At 37.2% G+C, this 24,655-nt stretch overlaps 6 protein-coding genes across 7 annotated transcripts; 1 reads left to right on the forward strand and 5 right to left on the reverse strand.

The window, feature by feature from the left end:
* Window positions 1-1,507: 1,507 nt before the first annotated feature.
* LOC111456607 (30S ribosomal protein 2, chloroplastic-like) lies at window positions 1,508-23,656 on the forward strand. Of its 2 annotated transcripts, XM_023098560.1 has the most exons (7): window positions 1,508-1,512; window positions 7,361-7,367; window positions 16,371-16,378; window positions 20,722-21,110; window positions 22,095-22,196; window positions 22,281-22,583; window positions 23,412-23,656. In XM_023098560.1, exons 3-7 carry the CDS (start codon window positions 16,372-16,374, stop codon window positions 23,448-23,450), a joined length of 840 nt encoding a protein of 279 aa, XP_022954328.1. In that variant the 5' UTR covers window positions 1,508-1,512; window positions 7,361-7,367; window position 16,371; the 3' UTR covers window positions 23,451-23,656. The 2 variants fall into 2 exon arrangements, with proteins under 2 accessions (XP_022954328.1, XP_022954329.1); XM_023098561.1 differs by lacking the exons at window positions 1,508-1,512; window positions 7,361-7,367 and having other exon boundaries at window positions 16,376-16,381; window positions 20,741-21,110.
* LOC111456597 (cytochrome P450 705A22-like) lies at window positions 2,491-4,744 on the reverse strand. The gene is made up of 5 exons (XM_023098543.1): window positions 4,103-4,744; window positions 3,846-4,022; window positions 3,602-3,767; window positions 3,157-3,327; window positions 2,491-3,039 (listed from the first exon to the last, which is right to left on the reverse strand). The coding sequence occupies exons 1-5, from the start codon at window positions 4,678-4,680 to the stop codon at window positions 2,560-2,562; spliced, it is 1,572 nt and encodes a 523-aa protein (XP_022954311.1). The 5' UTR covers window positions 4,681-4,744; the 3' UTR covers window positions 2,491-2,559.
* LOC111456611 (histone H3.2) lies at window positions 7,137-7,867 on the reverse strand. The gene has a single exon (XM_023098567.1). It carries the CDS (start codon window positions 7,791-7,793, stop codon window positions 7,383-7,385), a length of 411 nt encoding a protein of 136 aa, XP_022954335.1. The 5' UTR covers window positions 7,794-7,867; the 3' UTR covers window positions 7,137-7,382.
* Window positions 8,283-13,492, reverse strand: LOC111456600 (chaperone protein dnaJ GFA2, mitochondrial-like). The gene is made up of 18 exons (XM_023098548.1): window positions 13,214-13,492; window positions 13,044-13,137; window positions 12,730-12,804; window positions 12,431-12,516; window positions 12,148-12,231; window positions 12,023-12,061; window positions 11,584-11,682; window positions 11,444-11,488; window positions 11,277-11,364; window positions 11,121-11,185; window positions 10,948-11,022; window positions 10,760-10,832; window positions 10,562-10,653; window positions 10,385-10,456; window positions 9,861-9,917; window positions 9,727-9,775; window positions 8,856-8,922; window positions 8,283-8,687 (listed from the first exon to the last, which is right to left on the reverse strand). Exons 1-18 carry the CDS (start codon window positions 13,301-13,303, stop codon window positions 8,591-8,593), a joined length of 1,347 nt encoding a protein of 448 aa, XP_022954316.1. The 5' UTR covers window positions 13,304-13,492; the 3' UTR covers window positions 8,283-8,590.
* LOC111456610 (60S ribosomal protein L6-3-like) lies at window positions 14,502-16,137 on the reverse strand. The gene is made up of 4 exons (XM_023098566.1): window positions 15,809-16,137; window positions 15,577-15,683; window positions 14,911-15,092; window positions 14,502-14,818 (listed from the first exon to the last, which is right to left on the reverse strand). Exons 1-4 carry the CDS (start codon window positions 16,057-16,059, stop codon window positions 14,663-14,665), a joined length of 696 nt encoding a protein of 231 aa, XP_022954334.1. The 5' UTR covers window positions 16,060-16,137; the 3' UTR covers window positions 14,502-14,662.
* LOC111456595 (FT-interacting protein 1-like) lies at window positions 17,339-19,767 on the reverse strand. The gene has a single exon (XM_023098540.1). It carries the CDS (start codon window positions 19,672-19,674, stop codon window positions 17,356-17,358), a length of 2,319 nt encoding a protein of 772 aa, XP_022954308.1. The 5' UTR covers window positions 19,675-19,767; the 3' UTR covers window positions 17,339-17,355.
* Window positions 23,657-24,655: the final 999 nt, after the last annotated feature.

Raw genomic sequence — 24,655 nt, forward strand, 5'->3', positions numbered from 1 at the left:
TTTTGACTCTTCAACTATCAAATTTAATTACTTAATTTGATTATAGAAATATTATAAAACTATAAATTAAAAATAAAAAATTATTAAAATATGTGAATTCTTGTTGAGTTGGTCTCAACATGTTTGGTCGATGCCAAACTAAATAAAAAAATAAAGTTGGAAAAATAATTATAATTTTTGGAATTAGTCTTTAGAGCTTATGAAAATTAATTTAATTTTATATTCTCATCTTCAACTTTGGTACAGATAATGATGTAATATTTTATTTGATAAAAATAAGGAAATATATAAATATATAATTTATGAAGATTTATGTGATTTGTTTGTTGTAATAAAAAATGTTTGGAATCATTGAAAGATACTATGTCAATGCCCACACATCCACGTTTTATTAATTTATTTCCTTATTATATGATTTATTTAAAATTCGTAAAGTCAAAGGTCAAACTTCCCACATGACACAGATTTAACCTATTCCCATTAATTAATTATTATTACGTGTGACGTATGAGTTTAACCTACAATTTTATATACTATTCTGTGTCCTAATTATTTGATTAAATTAAGGTTATTTTGTTTCATTATGACCCGTGATTCTAAGTTTAGGATATTTTTCAAGTGTCAGAAAGGATGCTGGGTCCTGAAAGAAGTGAATTGTGAGATCTCACATCGGTTGGAGAGGAAAACGAAACATTCTTTATAATGAGTGGAAACCTCTCCCTAACATACACGTTTTAAAGAGTTTAGAGAAAATCTAACAATATCTGCTAACGGTGAGCTTGAGCTGTTACAAATATTCAACCATAAAACTTTTGTATATCCCGACAATATTTGCGTACGCAGGATATAATTGATATTTTAATAGAAAAAGGACAGTGATATGAACCAAGAGACATCAATCATACAATATGCTTCAATGAAGATGTGAAGAAAAGGTTGTCAAAATTATCAAAAGATGTTTCAATTCATGCTACATCGAAGAAGAATAAAGTTTTGATTGTTGTAAATTTTGGGTGGGTTATAATTTAGAGTTATTGTGTTTTAAGACTTTTTATTTAATTTCGGTTACATTTACATAATGGCTAATTATGGCCATAAAGTGTGAATGTTACAACTTTTGGAATGTCTTTAATAGTTTCATTTTGAGGCTATATAAAGCCATCTATGTTGTATTTGTAATCAGACTGGGAAAATATATTAAAAGAAGCATTTGTGCTTTTCTTTAGCCAATGGCTAATTTTCTTTGCAATTCTATGTAGTTTAGATTGCATGTAGAATCATTCAAGCTCGACATGATCAATCTTGCTTGTGGAGTGATTCGAATCTCAAACAAGTGTTCTTGCGTGAGATATTTGATCAACAAGAATCATTCAAGCTAGACATGATCGATCTTGCTTGTGGAGTGGTTCGAATCTCAAACAATGTTCTTGCCTTGAGATATTCGATCAACAAGGTAATCCGAATCTTATTCCCCTTGTAGTTGATTCCTTATCTTATCATTTGGTATCAATGCTCCAGGCTCAAGATCGGATATATGTTTCCTTTGCGTTTCTTCTCAATTTAATTTTTATTTATTTTCATCTTTTTAGTTTTTAATCGACCCAAAGTTCAAAATTCAATCTTTGCTCTATTTAAAATTTTGAGAGGTGAGAATGAGAGCTTCATTTGTGTAAATGAGTGCAAACAGAGTGGCCTAAAATTCCTTGAGTGTATACATGTGAGAGAGTGTTGTGAGGTCCTTTATATTTCCATAACTTATTTTTGCAGCAAAGTTTCACAAATAGATTCGAGGACGAATCCTCTTGAAGAAGTGGAGAATGATATGAACCAAGAGACATCAATCATACAATATGCTTCAATGAAGATGTAAAGAAAAGATTGTCAAAATTATCAAAAGATGTTTCAATTCATGATACATTGAAGAAGAATAAAGTTTGATTGTTGTAAATTTTGGGTGGGTTATAATTTAGAGTTATTGTATTTTAAGACTTTTTATTTAATTTCGGTTACATTTACATAATGGTTAATTATGGCCATAAAGTGTGAATGTTACCACTTTTAGAATGGAATGCCTTTAATAGTTTTATTTTGAGGCTATATAAAGCCATCTATGTTGTATTTGTAAGGCAGACTTAGAAGATATATCAAAAGAAGCATTTGTGCATTTCTTTAGCCAATGACTAAGTTTTTTTGCAACTCTATGTAGTTTAGGTTGCATGTAGAATCATTCAAGCTCGATATGATCAATCTTGCTTGTGAAGTGATTCGAATCTCAAACAAGTGTTTGAGATATTTGATCAACAAGAATCATTGAAGCTAGACATGATCGATCTTGCTTTTGGAGTGATTCGAATCTCAAACAAAGTGTTCTTGACTTGAGATATTCGATCGACAAGGTAATCCGAATCTTATTCCCCTGGTATTGATTCCTTATCTTATCAGACACTTTATTATTTGTAAAAAAAAAAAAAACAAGTGGTAATTAAGAAGTAAACAATAAAATACATATTATTTCCTTCTCTCTCTCTTAAAATATTTGAAATTTATTATTATTATTTTTTAATTAGAACCAAAAGGGTTGAACTTGACAACAGGAATGCAGTTGAGTGGGTGGGCCATGGGCAACCCGAGACCCGACCCGATCTCCATATTGGCTTTCTTGTCGTCTTTGCCGTCCACTTTCCAGTCAAAGCACTGGACCATGGTGGCGATGACGAGGGTGCTGGTGGTGAAGGCCAAGGTGGAGCCAGGACAGCCCCGCCGTCCGCCGCCGAACGGAACGAAGCTGAAATTCTGGCCCTTGATTTCGTACTGGATCTGCTTCATGCCCTCGTTCTCCTTGGTCGGAGAAAAGAATCTCTCCGGCCGGAACTCGTTCGGATCTTCCCAGACATTTGGATCTCTCATGATGGCAAACAGATTGACACCCACCATGGTGTTTTCCGGTATGTCGAAGCCGCTGATTTTGCAGCTCTGTGGACAGCTCCTCATCGCCACCGGCACCGCCGGGTACATTCTTAGCCCCTCCTTCACCACCGCCTGCAAAATTAATAAATTCAAATTACTAACAGTTAAACCAATATTTAAAATCAGATAAAAACAGACAAATATGGTATCAAGATGGAGAGTCATAATTCCTAACATTTACAATCTTACCTGCAAGTAAGGCAGGTATGCAACGTCGGTTTCTTCGACCAACCTCGAGTCTCCGACGACCGAGAATATTTCTTCTCTAAGCTTCTTCATCTCCTTTGGGTGGTTGATTAGCTCCGCAATTATCCATTGCATCACCTCCGTCGACGTTCCGGTGCCACCCACGAAAAGATCCTACAAAAATCATTATTTAATTAATTTGGTTCCTAAATTAAAAACTAAAATCATGGGTTTCTTAAGAATTCAAAAGGGTTTCTTAAGAATTTAAAACATTAAAAAAAAAAAAAAAACATCCTTAATTTTGTCAAAGTTTCAAACTTTAAAGATGACCCAGATCCAAAGCCCTTTGATTACAAAATGACAAGACAAATTGAAGAGGAGCAGTTCATATGCCAATAAAGACACAACAAAGATGATGCAAACAAGTTAATACTAAGAACAAACTTACCAACAAGAAAGCCTTGACGTTTGTTCTTGTAATCTTAAACTCAGCTTCACTATCTTGATGAACTTTCAAGATTATATCCATTAAGTCTCGATCTTCTCGGTCAAAACCCTCGATTTTTCCTCGTTCTTCGTGTTGCTTTAATGCTTTTTCCAATATCGCATCGTATCTGTAGTTGTTTCGTGAGATTAGTCGAGTAATACGTACGTAACTATCTAAATGAATTTATGTATGTCGTGTTGTATACCTCATCGTCACGTCGATAGCTTGTTTTCCATATATCCAAAATGCTACCCTTTTTAGTGGCCATCCGATCACGTCGCCGAATGCTACTTTTGCTCCGACTTCCATTGTGTCTTTTACTAGCTGTCGGATCTTCTCCGATTCGTCGCCGTCGTCCGCGCATCGTATGTTCATCATCATCCTGCTTAAATAAGATTAGTGGTGGATTATGTATCATATTATTGATAATCACTTCTTTAATAATCCTTGTTTATAACAAACCTGCAAATGCTATTGTTGGTGAGCTTCATGAGCTCAGCACCAACATCAACGAGCTGGTTGTTCTCGGCCGAAGCTATCATTTTTCGCAAGAATCGCAATACCTCCTCGTAACGAACAGCTCGTGAACGTTCAACTTGCTTAGGAGCGAGAAGCTCAGTCATGGTGAGCTTCTTCATGAAGCGCCAATAGTCGCCATAAGGAGCAGCAAAGAAGCCGGAGCTGCCATACGGGGTCTCATCGCTGAAGGCAAATTTGGGTCGAGAGGAAAAGGCGAGATCTTGAGTCTTAAAGACCTCGGTGGCGAGGGAGGTGGAGGAGACGACGATGCAGCGAACGGCGCCAAGTTGGAGGCAAAGAAGAGGGCCGAATTTGGAGGCGAGGGCGGAGAAGGACTTGTGGAGAGAAGGGGAGAGGAGGTGGAGGTGGCCGAGGAGAGGGATCGACGGCGGGCTCGGCGGGAGACGGAGGTGGGAGGAGGAGGACTTGGTGGTTTTTGATCTATGGAAGAAGTATTGGAGGAGGAGAGTTGCAAGGAAACAGAGGATGATGTAGAGGATGTAGGTGTTGGCTTCACTCATTTCTCTCTTTCTTTGTTGAGACTTAGAGAGTGAGAGAAATGAATGAATGAATGAATGAATTGTGAGTCAATCAATTTGTTTGTGTCATTTCTCCTTTATTTATAGAATTTCAAGACTTGGATCTCTCCATCCATGTATGAACATGAATGTGGCCACCTCGTTCACGACTATTACATGCTCTGTTTGACCGTATCTTGTTTAATATACATGTATGTTGTGTGGATATCTATATTTCATGATTTAATGTGAATCACACCCTTAGAAGTATGTTAGAAGGTTGGAATGTCTACGTATGCTCTTATTGACTTAATGGACTAGATGCTATGTGTCGTGGAGGATATGCATATGCTTTAGCTTTCCTTGATCATTGAGCTACATTTAGGGTGCGTTAGAATGACATGGTTTGACTGGGTCTATGTAGGGATAGTTGGGGTGCAACCCCTGATCATGAATTTACCTAGGGTCTACTTAGAATATAGGAATGCGGCGTCACCCACTTAGGGCTCATGGCACGATAGAGGGTACTATTGAGGGAGTTTCAGTTGAAACTAGTGGAGAGCCAACCTTGCACTATTCTAACCTAAAATGACGTAGAAATAGAGAGTACTATCATAGAATGCTCGAGTGGACTCTTGTATACTTGTTAGACTCTTCTTTTCATGGATGATTTACCATAAATAGGGGCTATAAAATTTTAAATTTCCAAGTAAAAATTATGTTCTTATTAAAATGATAAAAGTCGAAGATGAATGATAATTAATTAATTAATTAATGTTTAGTAATTTCAGAAAAATATAATTTTTCTTGTAATTATCATTACTTGTAGGAATTATTAATGGGCCAATATAGACTTTAATAAAATATTGAAATTATAGTATATTTCATAATTATACGTAATTATATTTTTAAAAATGTACTATAAAACAAATAAAATTGATTTTACGATAAAAATGAAATAAAGGAATATTAAAACTTGAAATGAATTATTTCATTGGTTAAGAATTTAATTTGAAGTTAAAAAATGACAACATTATTTTTATTATTTTAATATATTATTTATGACAACTTGAATGTGTATATTTATATAATTTCCATGACGTGCGCCGCTTAGCATACAAAGCCACGTTAGGTAAGGGACTTCCAAAAGAAAAATAAAAGCACCAGGATTTGACCCGGCAACCAACGGCTATTTTAATTCATTTTATTTTAAGATTTGCATCATTTATCTTAATTATTTTTCTTTTTTTAATAATATTTCATGATTATTCCATTTATAATTTGATTTTATCCTAAAAATCTTATAAACTAAATAATAATAAAATATCTTTAAACTAAAAAAATATTCTTAATATTAGTTTTTTTTTTTTTATGGAAAAGTAGATAAACAATTTTAGTTTATATATTAACGATCAAAAAAAATTATGAACTATTTCTTAAAAAAAAAAAATTTAATGGGTTAATGCTAAATTTTAAATTTTATAGATATTTTTTAAACATAACATGGTCATTGCTTGGAAGGACTATGTTCAGGAGACTGTCGCCCCCCACACACAAGGTACATCTTGCACTTATGGGCCGCTATAACTATCGAAGAAGACACTCGAAACTCGAAGAATAAAAACCCCACTCGGTGGACTACCGAGCTACAAGTTCCACGACACAAGAGTGGGATTCTTTAAAAAGCCAAGGTGGCGGGTGGCCAAGAGGGCCCACTTCAAGACTTGGGATCTCAATCGGAAATGTCGAGAGTAATTTTAAAAAAAAGCTAAAATGTATTAATAAAAAAAATTAAAATTTAATGGTATTTTTGAAATATTTTGAGATTTAAAAGTATTTTTAAAACAAAATATCATTAATTTTCACTAAAAAAAATGAACAGATACAAATTTTATTGAAAATTTTAAAAATTTAAACTACTCTTATAAAATTCATACAAATTTGTCATCCAATTTAATAAAAAAATGGAAAAAATAATTAAAATGAGGAATGGGAACAATATTTTTTAAAGTAGGTACATTAGAATCTAATTCAAGTAATTAAAATATTATAAATTAATCTAAAATGTTGAATATTGATTTATGGTCACAAAAGGGATGGATTTATGCTTACGAGCTACGAAAAAGAAAATTAATTCCTTAAACCAATTATTTGACTTTTAATTTTGATAAACCAATATAATTTTTACGATTTATGCAGATAAATAAATATACATCAAAATCAATTTAAATCATAATTTTATAAATTTTATAAATAAGTATATGGTCAGATCTCTTGCCTTATTTAATCCATTATTTTACATTTATTTATTGTAATATTCATATATTAACACGACATACACGCACGAAGTTGAGCCATACCTCATGAATTTATTATTATTACAAACTAAATAAGCTTAAATAATGAAAACATAAGGAAAATAAGGTAGTAATAAAATAATAAAACTATAAACAATGATATGTTCAAACAATTATTATACCAATCATAGAAGCAAATTCATATGAATGTGAAAGGCACGATTTGTTATGAGCATCAAAGAGACGGATTAATCATAATAAACGTTATCAGAATCAGATTTGAAGAGATAATGGTGATTCAGTCACGAAACAGATTCAAGATTTCCATATACATGCTACGAACCCTAACCACAATATCAACCTCAAGAACATCAGAAAAGAATCACCAGAGTAAGTTAATCGACAATTTCAAGCCCTCTCGCCTCTAATCCTCCTGGCCAATTGAATGTCCTTTGGCATGATTGTGACTCTCTTCGCATGAATCGCACACAGATTCGTGTCTTCGAACAGACCGACTAAATAGGCCTCTGCCGCCTCCTGCAGAGCCGACACCGCGCTGCTTTGGAATCTCAGATCGGTCTTGAAATCTTGTGCGATCTCACGAACCAATCGTTGAAATGGAAGTTTGCGGATTAAGAGCTCTGTGCTCTTTTGGTACTTACGAATCTCACGAAGCGCGACGGTTCCCGGGCGGAAGCGGTGGGGCTTCTTCACTCCACCGGTGGCTGGAGCGGACTTCCGGGCGGCTTTGGTGGCTAGTTGCTTCCTTGGGGCCTTGCCTCCGGTGGATTTCCTGGCGGTTTGCTTGGTGCGAGCCATTCGGGGAAATTGGTTCACAGAATTTGAAGAATTTGGTATTGAAATTTGAGTTTCTTGTTCTCAAGATTGGGGACTCGGGGGTGGACATATAAGGGTTGTGTTAAAGAAAAGGCGGGAAGGTTTTAAATTTTCAGTTTTGGAGCGCGAAGTATAGCCGTTGGATTGTAAAAGTTTCGAACGGTCAGATTTGATTCATTGGTCTATTTAAGGATTGAAATCCGCAGCAGTGCTGAATATGCAATAGTATTCTGCCACGTGTAATATCCCCGGGCACTTTTACGAATATGGCGGGAAATGTTAATCAAACGACCGCGTTTCAGTCCACTTTCAAGTTCCTTCTTTTTGAGGATAACATTTTAACAAGGATTTAATTAGATTTAGTGAAAAATTCCATATTTTAATTTTAAATGTAACTCATTCCAAATTCAAAATTTAAATAGTTTCGAGCTAGAAGTGATCACAAAAATGAATCATAAGTTCGAATCAAGCAAAAGAAAAGATCGTGTGAACGTTGAATTCATGCCCATTATGATAAATAAGGCGAATAAATAACACAAGTCTATACAACGAAACTACATTATTTCTACCGACTGACTATGGCGTTCGACTCTCGCCTAAATACCAACCAAGAATACTCCTACAAAACTTTCGTATTGGGCGGGTGGGTCTCCTCCTATATTCGGACTGTAGAACCATACCAATTTTCTTCCTTTCTAAAACTGAGGAATTTGCTACAACACAATTGGAATGTTTGGAGAGTTTAAAGAATAGTTCTTATTAGAATGTTGTATGTATCTCTACCCAGATGCTCCAGCAGCGCTGCGTTTCTCGTCTTCTCCATGCTCTTCCTTCGAGAATTCCTCGATTAATTCACGCTGCCTTGGCGTAAGGCTCCTGAGGATGAAAACACATTGTCATTCAAGTCAAAATATCATCTGCCTAGGAAGAAATCAAACAAGTGCGGCCCTATGAACGCTTATGTTGCAATGTTCAATCAAAAATCCAGATTGTATGCTAGAGATTAAGGCAATTTGACAAAGATGAAGGGTCGGGTAAGCTCACGTTGGTATGCTGACATTGAAGTGCACGTATTGATCGCCAAACGTGTAAGAGTTTCTCGTTTTTATTCCTGCAAGACAACATCGAGAGAACGGGAAATTACGAAAAAAATAATCATGCCACACAATAAGAATAAAAAATGCTCCTCTTCACAGCCTAACCCTTGCCAAAGGAGTCAACATACTTTCTCCATTCTTTCCTTTTCCGAGAGGACATCAATTATTTTGATTTTTTATGGGGCCCTCCCACATATTTGGAAGATGGATAAACTGAATTGATCCACATATGGTGGCTGAAAGAGATCAAGATACCATGGACCTGCCTACAGAGCTCTCATCTGCCGTCTTTGGAAAGAGACTCTAGAATGTTCTCCCATAAGTTCACTGTAACGGCCTAAGCTCACTCACCGTCAGTAGATATTGTCCTCTTTGGACTTTCCCTTTCAGGCTTCCCCTCAAAAATTTTAAAACGCGTTTCTATATCCACACCCTGATAAAGAATGTTTCGTTCACCTCTCCAACCGACGTGGGATCTCACCTTCACTTCAATTGATCTTTGTTTTTGTTTAATATCATGTCCAGCACAATCTCAATTTGGAGTGCCCTTCGAACTCCTTTTTGTAACACTCCCTCCTCTCCCTTCTTACCAACCTAGATTGGAAATCTTTCTTATTCTCTCCTCTCCTTCGGCTTTGGATGAGGACTTCAGGTTGTTCCTTTCGTTTTATCTTTAATATGATCTTCTCTGCTTCTCATTATTTAATTTGAGATACAAAAACAAAACAAAAAAAAACAAAACAGAACAAGTAACTCATTCCAATGACATTGAGAAGCCTAGAGAAATGATATTGGTGAGCACAAATTGGTTATATTACCTTTCTTCTTCAGGACAACCTTTTGTCCAGGTTGAGTGCCAGGACGGACCTAATAATTAGAAGTCAATATAGTCAATCTGGCATTAAATCAATAATGATTACGCATGGTTATCAATATTAACATATGGCCAAACCTTGAGGACTACATCTCCCGTTAGAGTCGGAACATGGACAGTGCCTCCCAATATAGCCTGCACCGAGAAAAAAAAATCAAGTACAAGTGGATTTAAAATTTGATACTGCCAAGATAGCATAAGTCTTGAACCATATATAATTAAAAATGTCACAATAATATGGAATGAGATCTACAAGCTTTATCCTCGAATGTATCATGATATTTTATGCAGAAATCCATCATTCAACTTTCAGCCTATGGTTTCAAGATTTTTTTAAATGAAAACCCAAGCTTTAATCAAAAGAAATTAAAAATAGTTTCTAAATTCTGTTAACCCTCTCTTTTAATAGTTTATAAATTCAGTATTTTTTTCTATTGATTCCACAATCTTGTTTAAGACAATTACAAAGTAGTTTAGGGCCATAGATGGAAGAAAAATCAAGGCGATCAACACGGCAGCTACCAAGTTCCTAAAGATTGTTGAGATAAAAAGATGACCACAGGCAGAATAACCTCCTAAATTAATTAAATAGAAATTACTACCTGGGTGATGCTTAGAACAGCATCCACATGAATGTCAGAGCCTTCTCTTTTGAAAATTGGGTCTTCACGAACCTTTTTTTTTCCAATAAACAGAAGGGTCATCACATCAGCCAAGGAAATTGACCAAACAATATAAGAATTGAAAGAGGGAACAAATGAATGAAAAATCAAAGTTACCTTAATAGTAATATACAGATCACCAGGTTGATTTCCATCAGGATCTGCACCTCCACTCCTAAACACCTTCATAGTTTCATTATCATCTACCCCTGTAGGAGCCATCGAGACCACCAATTCAACAAGTGCGAGATTTACTTTTCCTTGTCCAGGTAACATATAAAAAATTAAACGTTGTTGGAAACCAGAAAGACTTACCTGCCATTATGTCCACCTTAACATTTTTCAATCTTCTCACAACACGTTCTCCATTACAAGACTTGCAGAAGTTCTGAAAAGTATATATATATATATAAAGGCTAAAAAAAGTTGATGGATAGATTAACTTTTGGATATATATATATATATATATATATATATAAAGGCTAAAAAAAGTTGGGACATACCGATACAATTTTCCCACTCCCACCACATTGCGAACATGTAGCTTGCATTCTAAATGGACCAGTTTGCATGTATGTCTAGTGTTTGAGCATGGCGAATGAAGTGACTTAGATCTCAAAAAATAACATTCATAGGGAAAATGACATGTGGAAGTAGTATAACAGATAAAACTAACCATGCCTGATCCCTTACAGCGTCTACATGTCTCGGGTCTTGTTCCAGGTGGAACACCACTTCCACCTGCAAACTCAAGTCATATATCTTATTAAAAAAAAACTAGAGGCAGGCAAATAGAAGACAACTACGCAAGAATTGAATAGATCTGCCCTACCACAAGTATCACATGGCACGGCTGCATTAAATGCTACAGTTTTTGAGCATCCCAGGACAGCTTCCATAAAGGATATCTCCAAAGCAACCTGCCAAAACACAAACCAACAATAACATGTGTGCTGCCTAAGAATGAAGCCCAATGCATATAACCAGATGGGTTAGCACCTTGACATCTTCTCCACCAAAGTTCTGGCGAAATATATTAGAGAACTGACCACCACATGCACACATGAAAAGGTATATGTAAGCTTCCAAGAAAAATAAAAAAATCCTGACAAAAGAAGCTTGATAAAAGATTGGCTTACATCAAATCCCCGAAATACTCCACTAAACGGATCAAAGCCTTCACCACCACCAGGGAAGCCACCGTGATGGTCTTGTTGGGTAAATGCTTCATGCCCAACCTATGACATTGAAACGGAAAGAAAATAGGTCACAAAATCTTGAAAGCTTTCTTTTTTAAACAAGTTATCATAATATAAGTAGCCAACTCCAACGTGGTTTAAAAGTCTTAATAAACAGGAAGAAATTTTACACAAATGTGTAGAAAGACCTATTGGTTTGCTTTCTGTAACAGAATATGAATGGACAAATTATTTATGAGTAGAAGCGTAGAACAAATGAAGACTTCTATCTCCATTCTCCACAAGTTTTAATGGGAGATGTAGCTTCCATTGCACGCTAAACTAATAACTTTCAGAGCATCAAATCGCCTAGACATTTACGTGGAATTTGAAACAATACCGCATCATATTGTTGGCGTTTATCCTCATCTTTTAAAACCTGGCACCAGAATAATAGAAACTTTAAAAACTTGAACTGCATTTATATGCACATATCTGCAAGAACCATAGATGTAATGGGATTACCTCATAAGCCTTACTAACTTCTTGAAACTTCTTTTCAGCATCGGGGTCATCCTTGTTTGTATCAGGATGAAGCTTTTTTGCTAGCTGCCAAAAATGAATGTTCAATTCTTCACTATAAATAAACTGCTCGGTTTAACACAACATCACTCGAAAAAATCCAATTCTCTAATAAAATAAAATAAAAATTATATAATAAAAAACACAGTTTGCAGAGTGTCATGCGATCAAGCCAAACATTGAACTTCTAACTTCCTCTAGAAAAACAAATATTGCAGAAACTTACCCCATAGTATGCTTTCTTTATTTCTGATGCAGTTGCGTTCTTGTTCACACCAAGTGTATCATAATAATTTTTAGCAGACATTTGTGCTGGTTCAAAAAATACAAAAATGATAAATACTTAAAAGTATTTATGGCATGTATGCATGATAAAATTGATGAAAAAAGTAATATGGGTAACATGTTGATGCAGCAATTATATCTACAAACACCCCTCAGCTATGGATGCAACAGGGGAAAGCAATTCAAGGGAACAGGATAGGAAGTAAATAAATGTATTCTGGATGGTGTACAGTTTCATACCAGTGCCATGAATTAATTTTGCTTCTCCAGGGTTGGCACCAAGAACTCCCAACTGAAACCAGTTCTTTTTATTAACTGCACCGCAAGACACACACAAAAAAGAAGATTTAGAAAAAAAAAAGGAAAAAAACTTGATCGACCAAAATTCAAGCATGATTTTAATCCAATTCCAGAGAGAACATACATACAACTACCTCACAATTAGAGATAACAAGTTTTCAAGTAAGACCCATATATTGCAATCTCTTTTTCCTTTAACTTGACCCAACAGAAAAGAACGAAGACCATGTGTAAAAGAAGATACAAATACATACCATTCCTCGAGGCACAATTTCCAAAACCAACAGATGTGTAGCAAACACCAGAATGAAATCGTCGACAACTCCCTCGAGAAACTGCGTCGTTTACCTACAATAAATCGATAGAATCCGTGAGACCAATAACATGATTACGAGACAAAAAAAACCACATAAAATGGACATACGGAGCTCGAGGATTCGCGGGAAAGGTGGTGGTGTGTGAAAGAACGACGAGCCAACAAACGAATGAACCTGAGGCCATCGGAGCGAACCATTTGGAGGTATAGATATCTGCAGCTCTGGGTGAAAGATCGGAGAGTGACCTGAAAGGGGGAATTGGAGGTTGTCCGATTGACGATATGAAAAAACCCTGTAAAAACCCTAGGGCAAGCAAAGACGGAAGGTTCTAGCAGAGCTGAAGAAGAAGGAGAATCGATCAATTTTCTTTTTTTGTTTTTTATTTTTATTTTTTTTTTCTATATTTTAAAAAAATTTAGGCCTCTAGTAATTTTTGTGTGCCACAGTGACCAATGACCCCAAATCCTATTTTTCTGTATTTTATTTTATTTTTCATTTTATTATTAGGATTTTTACTTGTGTGTGTCTTTTTCTTTTTTAATTTCTAAGGTAGAAATCTTTTTAGATATATTAAGTTATTTAAAATTTATCGAATTAGTCCTAAGGTATTCTTTTGATTCATATACGTTTGATTTTTGTAACAGACCAAGTTCTTAAGTTCACCAATAGCAGATATTATACATTTCCAAGTTTACCGCTAACAGATATTATATATTTATATATTTCTAAGTTTACAGTTTATCGCTATATATTTATATATTCCCAGTTTACAGTTTATCGCTAGCAGATGTTACCCACTTTGGCCCATTATGTATAGTCGTCAGTCTTCTTATGTATGGTCATCAAAGTTTCCAAATTTCTGTAATAGTTCAAGTTCACCGCTATCAAATATTATCCATTTTGCCCCGTTAAGTACAACTGTCAAGTTACGTATCTACTAAATAAAGATTGCCAATGCTTCGTTCCTATTGTGAGATATTAATTCGTTCCTATTGTGAGATCTTAATTGGAGAGAAACGAAATGTTAGCCATGTTTGTAAATTTAGTCCCCATTCATGAAGATTTTACCAAATGACCAAAATTTAACTTAACCCCAACTTCAACAAAGCTTAAAATTTAACATTTTTCTAAGCCATAGAGACAATTTGTAATTGAATAAAAAATTTAAAAACAAATTGAGCTGAAAGGAGACGACAATTAGACAAACCATCAGCTCAAGAACATCAAGTTTCGAATTTTATACTTTTTGGTCTATCCACGCATACATGTTTAATATTTTCTCATAGTGTAAACACATCTTGAATGGCTTTGCATCAGAGTTCGGGTGGCTCTAAATCAATGAGATGGGCTGAAGCCTGAAATTCTGTAACGGAGTAGTGTTACAGACCCAACGAAGAACATGAACACAGTATTCAATAAGAAAACAGAGCTAACGAAACATGGAATCTCTATTTAGAATCAAAATTTGGGACAAGGCAACTATCACAAGTCATAGCCATGTTCAAACGAACAAAAAGCAAGGTGATGATCTAAAAAATAAAAACCAGACCCATTATCTAAAAGACAAGCTCATGAGGTTTCATTCCAGCCTTGAGGGAAAATCTTGCAGCCAAGTAAGCCTTCAACTCTGGTACCCCGTCGATCGACTTGATCAATGGTGTATCCACAGCTTTCTGGTCATCCTTCCTGTCAGCTGGGAGAGCACTTTTCTCCTACAATAAGTTGGAACCAAAAAACTTAGGCCGGCTGGCTAAAACAATTAGAATTATAAGGGCATGAGGTTGTATCATTCGGGTCAGCCTACCTCTTTCTCGGCCTCGAAAAATTCGCCTTCGCCCTTCTTCTTCTTCTTCTGGACTTCCTTGGAGAAATACTTGTCATCAAACTTTTCTGCGTTAACTCCAGAGATGTCTACTTTGGTGGAGGTTGCAATGGCGTACGATTGGTTCACCCGTCTTAGAGGAACACCATTAATCTTGAAAGGGCCTATAGTCATAAAGAATATGTTGAAGAACTGATGAACAAGCACACCCATTTTTCATAAGAACCCAAAAAATGAATTGAGTTGGTGTTCTATACATGAACTGTTAAAATGGAACGGTAAATCCAATCTTCAGCATTAAAAGATTCAACTTCCAAATCATCAGAAAAAGAACAGCAAGAAATTCCTAAGCAGATACACTCGTAGACTTAATACTTCGTCGAAATGATTCAAATTGGCAGCTAAGAAATAAGTAATACTTCGTCAAACGTTTTTGGTTGGATAGATAACCACATACCATGGCTGAAAGTCCGCTAAAATTACATAGTGAAGGAAAGAAATGAAACCAAAAGATGGCACCAAATTACAACATAATCTCCCAATTAAAATCAAATAAACGCAATGTAAAGGCAAAGAACCATCAGAATTCCACCACTAATAGATTTTGGTATGATCTAGCCAAGTCGGGGAAAAAATTAGGGAACTCACCAGTGACCAGAAGCAACCCAGATGGAAGCTGTTTCAAAAACACAACTCTCTTCCCCTTGAACCTCCCAGCAAGGATTATCAACACAGTACCAGGAGTAATGCTGGCTCTAAAATAGGAATAAATCCAGAATTAAAAAGGCGTTCCCTAAACAGTATATTTAGGATCAAAGAACCAAATCCCACCTCACTGCACAGTGATAGAATTCTCAACCGAAAAATAATCAATACATACCTCAGTTTCGTGAGCCTGGCCTTGCGCTTGTTGACAAGGGGCTTCTTCACATCATCGGCAGGGTAAAACTTCGGCGACTTCTCAGCCGGGGCATCGGCTTTCAGCTTCGCATCGTGACGAGGGAAAACTCCGCCATTTTTGGCCTTGATGGCCCAAAGACCTCGCTTGTGATACATCTTAGACCTGGAGTACTTGCCGACACCTCGGATTAGATCCGGGTTACGGGTAACTCTAGGGGTTTTGGGCGCCATTTCAGTATCTCTGCGGTGCTCTTCTTCGCAACCAGAAAGAAGACAAGTGCCAGAGAAACCCTAATTCACATATAATGATATTTATATATAACGGTTTTTTTTTTTTTTGTTTTGCAGAAAACCCTAATTGAAAGGTCCGGATAGTTTGGGCTTGGGTCCAAATGACAGCATTCTTTTATTTATTTATTTTAAGAAAGTATTTTTATTTATTTATTTTGAAAAATCATATATACTCTTGAATTTTAGGGGAAAAATATACATTTTTCTGTCCTTTACGTTAAAGAGATTGCTTGGCCAATAGCATCTTGCCACATGGGGGTAGGTTTCTCTTTCGAGGGCTCCCCCAAAGTTAGGGTCATGCTACGCGGAGGTTTTAACATTGGAATGTTTCATTCCCCTATTCAATCAACGTGGGATCTCACAGTCCATCTCCCTTAGCGACCCAATGTCCTCGCCAACACGATGTCATGTCTGACCCTTGTAACATTTCTAACGGTCCATATCTATCGCTAGTAGATATTGTTCTTTATAGCTTTTTTTTCAAGGGCTTCTCCTCAAAGTTTTAAAATGTGTCGGCTAAATAGAGGTGTCCACACCATTGCAAGGAATGTTTGCTCCCCTCTTCAATCAACTTGTGTTCTCACAATCTACTCTCGTTGTAGGGCCAACGTTCTCATGGACATACCACTTTATGTTTGGCTCTGATATCATTTGCAACAACTCAAATCCACCACTAGCATATATCCTCCTTTTTAGGCTTTCCTTTAAGGGTTTCGACTCAAGGTTTTAAAACGTGTTTGCTAGAAAGAGGTTTCGCACCCTTGTAAGGAATGTTTGTTCCCCTTTTCAATCAACGTGTGATCTCACAATCCACCCTCCTTGTAAGGCTAGTGTTCTCACTGACATACTTTCTTATGTTTGGCTATGATATCATTTGTAACAACTGAAGCCCACTACTAGCAAAGATTATCCTTTGTAAGCTTTCCGAAGGGTTTTCACTCAAGATTTAAAAACTTGTATGCTAGAAAGAGGTTTCCACACAATATTTCGTTCACCTCTGAAATCAACGTAGAATCTCACTATAGATCTCTTGAACCTTTCTAATCGTTCAAACGCACTTCTAAAAGGGGTCTAAAGGGTTAAATAACCCAACCCAATTTCTCCTCAAATTTCTCGATAAGTTTATAAACAAACACAACTCAAAACAAGAACAACATTAAGAACAAACACAAAAAAACAGGTACTCTTTTTATTAAGTTGGCAAAAGACAGCAGCTGGTTGCAGACAAGAGCATTCTCAAAGCAAAGAATCAGTTCTAGCAGGCATTCTCCTAAGAAAATTCTGAGGAAAACAAGGCAAAGCAATCCTAAATCTTGGGTGTCTCATAACATAAAACCCCAATGATAGCACAAGAAGCTTGAAAGGAACCACATACATCCCCACAGCTCCAACAAGGCAAACCAGCATAAACAGCGCAGTGGCCCTTGGATCCCTCCAGCTTAGCAGCCCTTCCACCCTCTCCCCTTGGGTCGCTATGTCCCCCATCAGCACCTGCATTCTCCCCCCGATATGCCGAAGCTTATCATATCGTCTTTTCAGCACTCCTCCGTTCGCCGAGCTCGGGAACGTATCAAATTCCTCTTCTAAGTCATCGGTCGTCACTGCATATGCGTACGAGAGCTCGGTGTCCATGTGTGGCGGATGCCTTGGCCTAACCCGGTATCGCCACATGCCAAGCACGAAACAGTAGAATAACACCGTGGGGAAGATTAGTTCAGGGAAGAACACAACGAGTGTAAACATTATATGTACTGCTATTGTCATGGTAGGATTCGTCCAGCTTCGTACGCAACCGAACCATTTGCAGAATAAAATCAACCAATCGAAAAGCGCTGCGATTCGGTTGAAGTTCGCTTTGGATTTCCTTATGCTCCATATGTGTGAATCTGCATCGAGCATGTAGTAGATGACCTCCCTCCTTAGCTTCGGCTCGGCTCGGGTTAGTCGGTCCGAAAGAATGTTTAAGCATTGGTCTCTTAAGTGATCCATTTGGTAAATGGATAAAGGGAGAGTGTAATGCATTTCAGGCAGCAAAGCTTGTGCGTAAATCTGCAACATGTTGATCAAAGACAAGCAAGAGAACCTCACTGCCAGCTGAATTTCACCCATCTTCTTCACACCACTAGCCTGCAATGCCACAAGAGGGTACGAATGTGTATAGATCCGATCGGTTTCGAGCGTCGATAATCGAATCCGAACCTTCCCGATTCGACTATCCTTCCCTTTATCCTCTCCTTGAAGATAGCCATTATCAAACACTCCAATGGTTAGAACAGTACATGGATCATATACCTCAAAAATGTACTGCTCATTCCATTTTGGAGCTGAGGTATTAGTAACTGTCCTAGTCCTAACCCATTTCGGTCCGTATTTCGCAACACAAAACGCATCGGTTCGATTCTCTTTCTGCTTCATCGGCGACAACCCTGAAGCACTTAAGATACCAAGCTCTAAGACACCGATACGCGACGGCCATAACGACTTCGACGTTGCTCGGAGATCACTCGCGTAGTGAATCGGCTCATGAAGAACATGGTAGCCTCCATCTAAAGACACCCTTAAGTGTAATTTGCTTGCAAACTTCACCTCCTCTGTTTCAGCCGCCTCTGCCTTGTCGCTGTCGGGCTTCTTGAGATTGTACCATTTGTTCTCCACCGGCGAGCTGTTGTTTCTTACCTCAATTTTGTCGAGAGGGATTTGACAAACACCAAGAACATGAATTTCATTTGGATTAATCTTATCAACAACACGTAGCTCTAAATTCTTCTCAAATGGCTCTGCAGCTACAAGCAACATGTCTTGATTCCATGTCGGATTCAAGTTTTTACTCTCTGATACTCTGCTTATCATCTGAATTATTCCAAGTTTTGCTTCGATCAAAACCTCTGGTTTTCTGTTCTTATCTTTAATGACTAAATCTTGAGCTTCGATTATGTTCAATCTCAAGTACCAAAGCCTCGGCGACTGATAAACTTTTGATTGAGTGTTGACGACACCGTCACCGGTGGCGGCGGCCGCGTCGGAGTGCCACGCAATTGAGTAATGGCTGTCGGCTTGAGTCCCCATCCAAACAGAGAGCATCAACTCTCCCCTGACTCGGCTGTCACCGCCGTTCCGCTTCTCAAGTTTATACCACTGCGACGCCAATTGACTGTCCGGTGGTACCCTCATAGGAACGTCGGAGATACTCAAAACAATACTGCCGACCTCGGCGTCGGCGGCGGACTTGTTAAACAGAGAGATCTCAACATCGGTGGTCTGAATTCGATCTTTAGCAAAGGCAAAAACAGAACCCCATTCTGGGTTTTCTGATTTCTCTAAGGTTTTCGTGGATCCTCTGTAGTTTCCAAGCTTGATTTCAACAAAAGGGTCACAAGGCGGCGTTAAATCTCTAGCTCTTTCGACTTTGACATAAAGAAACAGCATCTGTTCGACGAGATCGAACGTAGTACTAATACGAACAGAGGATTTTCCGCCATTGATATTGGGGGAGGTTTCTTTAAGCTTGAAATCTTCATGTGGTTTATGTGGGGTTGTTTGATTCTTCTTCCCCATTGATGAAAAAGCTTCAGAAAGTTACTTGAATCCCAATGGCCTGCAAAACAAGGAGAAATTCAAGCTCCATGGAAGGAGGGAAAACAGAGCATTTTAGTCGAAGAAACAGAGGAATGGCCGTAAAATGTATAGCGGAGAGAGATGAAAATGGTAACTGACGGAGAATAGAGGAGAGAGAGAGAAAGGGGGAGTGACAGAGAGGACAATTCGGGAAACAAATCATTTTCTCTAATTCTCTCTCTGCTTTTAATTATTATTGAGCTAAATTAATAAATAAATATTTCCATCTTTTTAAAAAATAATTTAAATTTTTAGAAGCTTGATTAATATTTTTTAATATTTAGAGATAATCTATAAAACGTGGATACGCGTGCTTCAGTAAAATTATTTTATTATTTTTATAAAAATGAAAAAAGATTAATGTTTTTTTATTTTTTAAAAATATTGTTTAATATCTTTTTAAAGGTAATTTTGAAATAAAATATCAAAATTGAGGATATTTTAATTAATTTAGCCTAATTATTAAATACTAAATAACTGAAATATATTTATTTCAACCCTATCATTAATTTTATACTTTTAAAGGACATTAATGTTATATTTATTGACAGTATCAACCAATTATGCACCGTTTTAATCTAAATCTTAATAATACAATGTATTTATATTAATAACAATAAAATAAAACAAAAATAATATTACTTTGTTTTTTATATGTTTTTTTTTATAATAATATCAAACAAATGGGAAATAATGGAAAAGATCTATAATTATTCTTTGCTTTGTTTTTCATATTTTATAATTTCCTTTTTTAATTTTGAATTATCTCTCCATGTATTCCCATATTTATTATATAATTGAATTGGATGATTTTTTTTCAATTAATTTTTGATGACGTGTAATTTAAAATGTTTATAAAAGAAAGTTTTAATATTAATGACGTGTAATTATAAATAATAATGCTTTAAGAAAAAAAGAAATGCCACGTGCGTGCAGCACGAGCTTAGATCAATCTCTTCTTCTCGACTGGATAAACCTCTGGCCTCGCGTCGGGGTTCTTCCATAGCGTCTTCTGTCACTCGCACCACAAGCTCTGCACGGCGAAAATGGCTTCCATCTCATCCATATTAACGCCGGCGAATCTCATCCACAGCTCCATAAAACCCACGGAAATCCCACAAACTTTGTCCACTCAATTTCTCCGACCGATCTCGTTTCATCCTCGTTATACCCTCCTCCGTGTCTCTCCCGGTCTTCAAACTTCCGCCGGCAAACGCCGTACCAGACTCTTCGCTGTCGCAGAAGCGGCGGTTTCTGTCCAGGATCCTAGTTCGGTGGCGGCAAGGAAATTGTACATTGGGAATATACCTAGAAATGTGGGTAATGAGGAGCTCACTCGGATTGTCGAAGAACATGGCGCTGTGGAGAAGGCTGAGGTGCGTAATTTCTGCTTGGAACTGTTCTTTTCTTTTGGGTATCCTGAATTTTTGTTTGATTGCTGGATTTTGAAGGCTTATATCTTGGTTTGTCTGGAACGTTCGCATTGATTTAGTTTACTTGTTCTTAAATTCATTAGAACTGCTCAATGTTGCCTGATTTTGTGCTGGAATGTGATTAGTTGCACTTCAATAGGATAACACTAGATAGTTTATGTTAATTACTTATATACGGTTTTCAAACTGTTCATTCCAAGTAGAAGATCTTATGCCATTATCGTCAGAGCATGCCCGTTGGGCCAATCACATAAGGTTTATCCATTGTTGTTGCGGATCGGGAACTGGGTATTGGGAATCTATTGAGGATTGTTGGGAAAGGAGTCCCACGTCCGCTAATTAAGGGGTTAATCATGAGTTTATGAGGTTTTTTAGGAAAATCAAAAGCAAAGTCACGAGTGCTTATGCTCAAAGTGGACAATATCATACTATTGTAGAGGTCCATGATTCCTAATATGGTATCAAAATCATGCCCTTAACCAAATGTCAAACAAAGAAGTCGTGAGCCTCGAAGGTGTGGTCAAAAGTGACTCAAGTGTTGAACAAAGAGTGTAGTTTATTCAAGGGCTCTAGAAAAGGAGTCGAGCCTCAATTAAGGGGAGATTGTTCGAGGGCTCCATAAGTCTCAGGAAAGGCTCTATAGTGTACTTTGTTCGAGGGGAGGATTGTTGGGAAAGGAGTCTCACTTTGGCTAATAAAAGGGGTTGATCATGGGTTTATAAGTAAGGAATACATCTCCATTGGTACGAGTCCTTTTGAGAAACTAAAACAAACCATGAGAGCTTATGCTCAACGTGGACAATATCATACTATTCTGGAGGTCCGTGATTCCTACCTTCTATAGAATTCTAGCATCCCTGTGTTCTTAAATCTTTACTTGGTAACTGTTGGTGTTGGCTTCAAGACTCTTATTTGTTCCATTTCCAGGTCATGTATGACAAATACTCAGGAAGAAGCCGCAGATTTGCCTTTGTTACCATGAAAACAGTTGATGATGCTAATGCAGTAATTGAGAAACTGAATGATACAGTAAGTTCACAGTAATACCTACAAAGTGCAACAAAAACTGTTTCCCATTGATCATTTGTGCTGACAATATTGATCTAACGACAGGAAGTCGGAGGACGAACGATTAAAGTCAACATAACCGAAAAGCCTTTGGTTAATACGGTCGACATGTCTCTTCTTCAGGCAGACGAATCCCAGTTCATTGACAGTCCCTACAAAGTATATGTAGGAAACATTTCAAGTACAGTTTCTACTGAAACACTCAAGAACTTCTTCTCCGAAAAGGGTAAAGTTCTCAGCGCAAAGGTTTCACGGGTTCCCGGTACCTCGAAATCGAGTGGCTATGGTTTTGTTACCTTCTCTTCAGAGGAGGAAGTCGAAGCTGCCATTTCGTCTTTTAACAACGCTGTAAGTAACTCGCTTCGATTCTCAATCATGTTGAATTTCGTGGTATCGATATGAATTTACGCACTCTCTATCTCACTTTCTGGTCCATATCACATAATATCCATTGGTTTGGTAGACATTATCTGTTTCCCGAAGTAAGTGCAGCTAATATAACATCTCTGATGACTAACATGTGAGAAACTGTTCTAAAACTTGTTGATTGATAGACATTTCGAACACGAACATTGTAATGGTTCAGACACACCGCTAGCAGATATTGTCCTCTTTGGGCCTTCCCTTTCGAGCTTCCTCAAGGCTTTAAAATGCGTTTGCTAGGGAAAGGTTTCCACACTCTTATAAAGGGTGTTTCGTTCTCCTCCCCAACCAATGTGGGATTGTAGGATGTCACAATATCTAGACACCAAAATCTAGACACAAGGCGGTGTGCCAGTAAGGACACTGACCTCTAAAGGGGGGTGAATTTGGCAGGGGTCCCACATCGATTGGAGAAATGAATGAGTGCCAGCGAGGACGTTGGGCAGTGAAAGGAGGTGGATTGTGACATCCTACAATCCCATATTGGTTGGAGAGAAGAACGAAAGACCCTTTATAAAGGTGTGGAAACCTTTCCTTAGTAGATGCGTTTTAAAGCCTTGAGGGGAAGCCCGAAAGGAAAAGTCCAAAGAGAACAATATCTGTTAGCGGTGCGTTTGGGCCGTTACATACATCTTCGGTTAGTTATCGATATTACTCCGCAGTTGGATGAGCCACACTCTCAAAGATGATGGCATATTGATCCAAAAAAGTTGGAAGAAGGTTCTGTGTCTGATATGTTTTTCTTTGCTGCAGTTATTGGAAGGCCAACCAATCCGCGTAAACAAGGCATAATTTTGTAGAACAAAATGTAAGGAAGTTACTCTTTTGCTTCTTGTTTCGACAGCGAATGGTCGATCGTTCTTTAGACTCGGTTTCATGTTGTTTTTAGTTTTTTGAAATGTATGCTTAGCTTTCACGTTTCTTACATATTTGAGGAGTGACTTGTACTTGGTTCGAGGAAACGAGTATTAAAGATCATGCGACTACTTACACATCAACGATCTTCCCTTTATCTAACTAACGTGTAACTTTGATAGCGTCGATGAACACGTCAAGTGGAGTCTCGTAGTATTAAAACTTAGAATCAAATATGTGCGAAACTCACTAATTATATTTTCCTTGACGTCGATAGAGGAACCTCACTCCACGACACTGGAGAACGAATAGTCTACTATGGATAGCAGAGGGATAAGGGAGTGAGAGGATGGAGAAAGGAGATAGAGAAAGATAGCTTAAAAAATATCTTAAAAGTATTTATATATTTTTTAATAAAATTTTAGTGTCACGTGTCACAATCGTGCTCTTACGGGATGTTTATTAGCGATTGTGCAACACTTACTCTCACCATCGAGTAAGTCAGCTAATTCGAAATCATGTCGCTTTCGACCTAATGACGTATACCCAAGTCTCTAACCCTACTTTAAAAAGAATGTTTTAGAAAACGAGCGCAGTAAGAGTTCTAGAAATACAATTTGAAAGGGCTATAAGCAAAGAAAGAAACACTTTTAGATCTTCTAGACATGGACATGATTTTGTCGAAACGAATGTATAGAACACAAGGACTTTGGTATGTAATGAGACATGTGACCATAGACAGCACGTCTTGGATAAACGTAACTATGATATCAGGTAACTTTTAGGCTAGTAATCAATGAAAAACGGACTAAATAGACACAAAAAGTGCTATCAAAATCAAATTTAGAAATTAAAATGGAGAATTTAAAAATTTTAAGGACTAAAATACTACAAAATTAAAACTTTTGAAAGCATAAATATTTGTTTTAAAAAGATAATATTGACGTGGTAAAAAAAGCCGCCACGACCCCTTCGTTTGGGGTCCACGGGTGGTTCCTTGTAGGGCAAGCAATTGGACCAACAAAAATTCCGTCTATAAATATTTCCACAAAACCACGAAGAACTTAAAGGATCGATCCCAACTGCCACCAAGTTCGTTACTGAACCATTTGAAATGACCTTCTTCTCCTCTCAAATGTTCC

The sequence above is a fragment of the Cucurbita moschata genome, unplaced genomic scaffold (assembly GCF_002738365.1).
Source record: "Cucurbita moschata cultivar Rifu unplaced genomic scaffold, Cmos_1.0 Cmo_Scf00018, whole genome shotgun sequence".
Taxonomy (NCBI): Eukaryota; Viridiplantae; Streptophyta; class Magnoliopsida; order Cucurbitales; family Cucurbitaceae; genus Cucurbita; species Cucurbita moschata.

What these genes read in the sequence shown, in the direction of transcription:
- LOC111456595 (XM_023098540.1), bottom strand. Translation starts at nt 19,674, where the DNA reads ATGGGGAAGAAGAATCAAACAACCCCACATAAACCACATGAAGATTTC.
- LOC111456597 (XM_023098543.1), bottom strand. Translation starts at nt 4,680, where the DNA reads ATGAGTGAAGCCAACACCTACATCCTCTACATCATCCTCTGTTTCCTT. An exon ending in GCTATCGACGTGACGATGAG is followed by an intron (nt 3,768 to 3,845) that starts GTATACAACACG and finishes AAACAACTACAG; the next exon opens with ATACGATGCGATATTGGAAA. An exon ending in ACGTCAAGGCTTTCTTGTTG is followed by an intron (nt 3,328 to 3,601) that starts GTAAGTTTGTTC and finishes TGATTTTTGTAG; the next exon opens with GATCTTTTCGTGGGTGGCAC.
- LOC111456611 (XM_023098567.1), bottom strand. Translation starts at nt 7,793, where the DNA reads ATGGCTCGCACCAAGCAAACCGCCAGGAAATCCACCGGAGGCAAGGCC.
- LOC111456610 (XM_023098566.1), bottom strand. Translation starts at nt 16,059, where the DNA reads ATGGCGCCCAAAACCCCTAGAGTTACCCGTAACCCGGATCTAATCCGA. An exon ending in GCCAGGCTCACGAAACTGAG is followed by an intron (nt 15,684 to 15,808) that starts GTATGTATTGAT and finishes TTCCTATTTTAG; the next exon opens with AGCCAGCATTACTCCTGGTA. An exon ending in TGGGTTGCTTCTGGTCACTG is followed by an intron (nt 15,093 to 15,576) that starts GTGAGTTCCCTA and finishes TTATGACTATAG; the next exon opens with GCCCTTTCAAGATTAATGGT.
- LOC111456600 (XM_023098548.1), bottom strand. Translation starts at nt 13,303, where the DNA reads ATGGTTCGCTCCGATGGCCTCAGGTTCATTCGTTTGTTGGCTCGTCGT. An exon ending in AAAATTAATTCATGGCACTG is followed by an intron (nt 12,517 to 12,729) that starts GTATGAAACTGT and finishes TTTTTGAACCAG; the next exon opens with CACAAATGTCTGCTAAAAAT. An exon ending in AACGCCAACAATATGATGCG is followed by an intron (nt 11,683 to 12,022) that starts GTATTGTTTCAA and finishes TCAATGTCATAG; the next exon opens with GTTGGGCATGAAGCATTTAC.
- LOC111456607 (XM_023098560.1), top strand. An exon ending in GCGCTGTGGAGAAGGCTGAG is followed by an intron (nt 21,111 to 22,094) that starts GTGCGTAATTTC and finishes TTCCATTTCCAG; the next exon opens with GTCATGTATGACAAATACTC. An exon ending in TTGAGAAACTGAATGATACA is followed by an intron (nt 22,197 to 22,280) that starts GTAAGTTCACAG and finishes ATCTAACGACAG; the next exon opens with GAAGTCGGAGGACGAACGAT.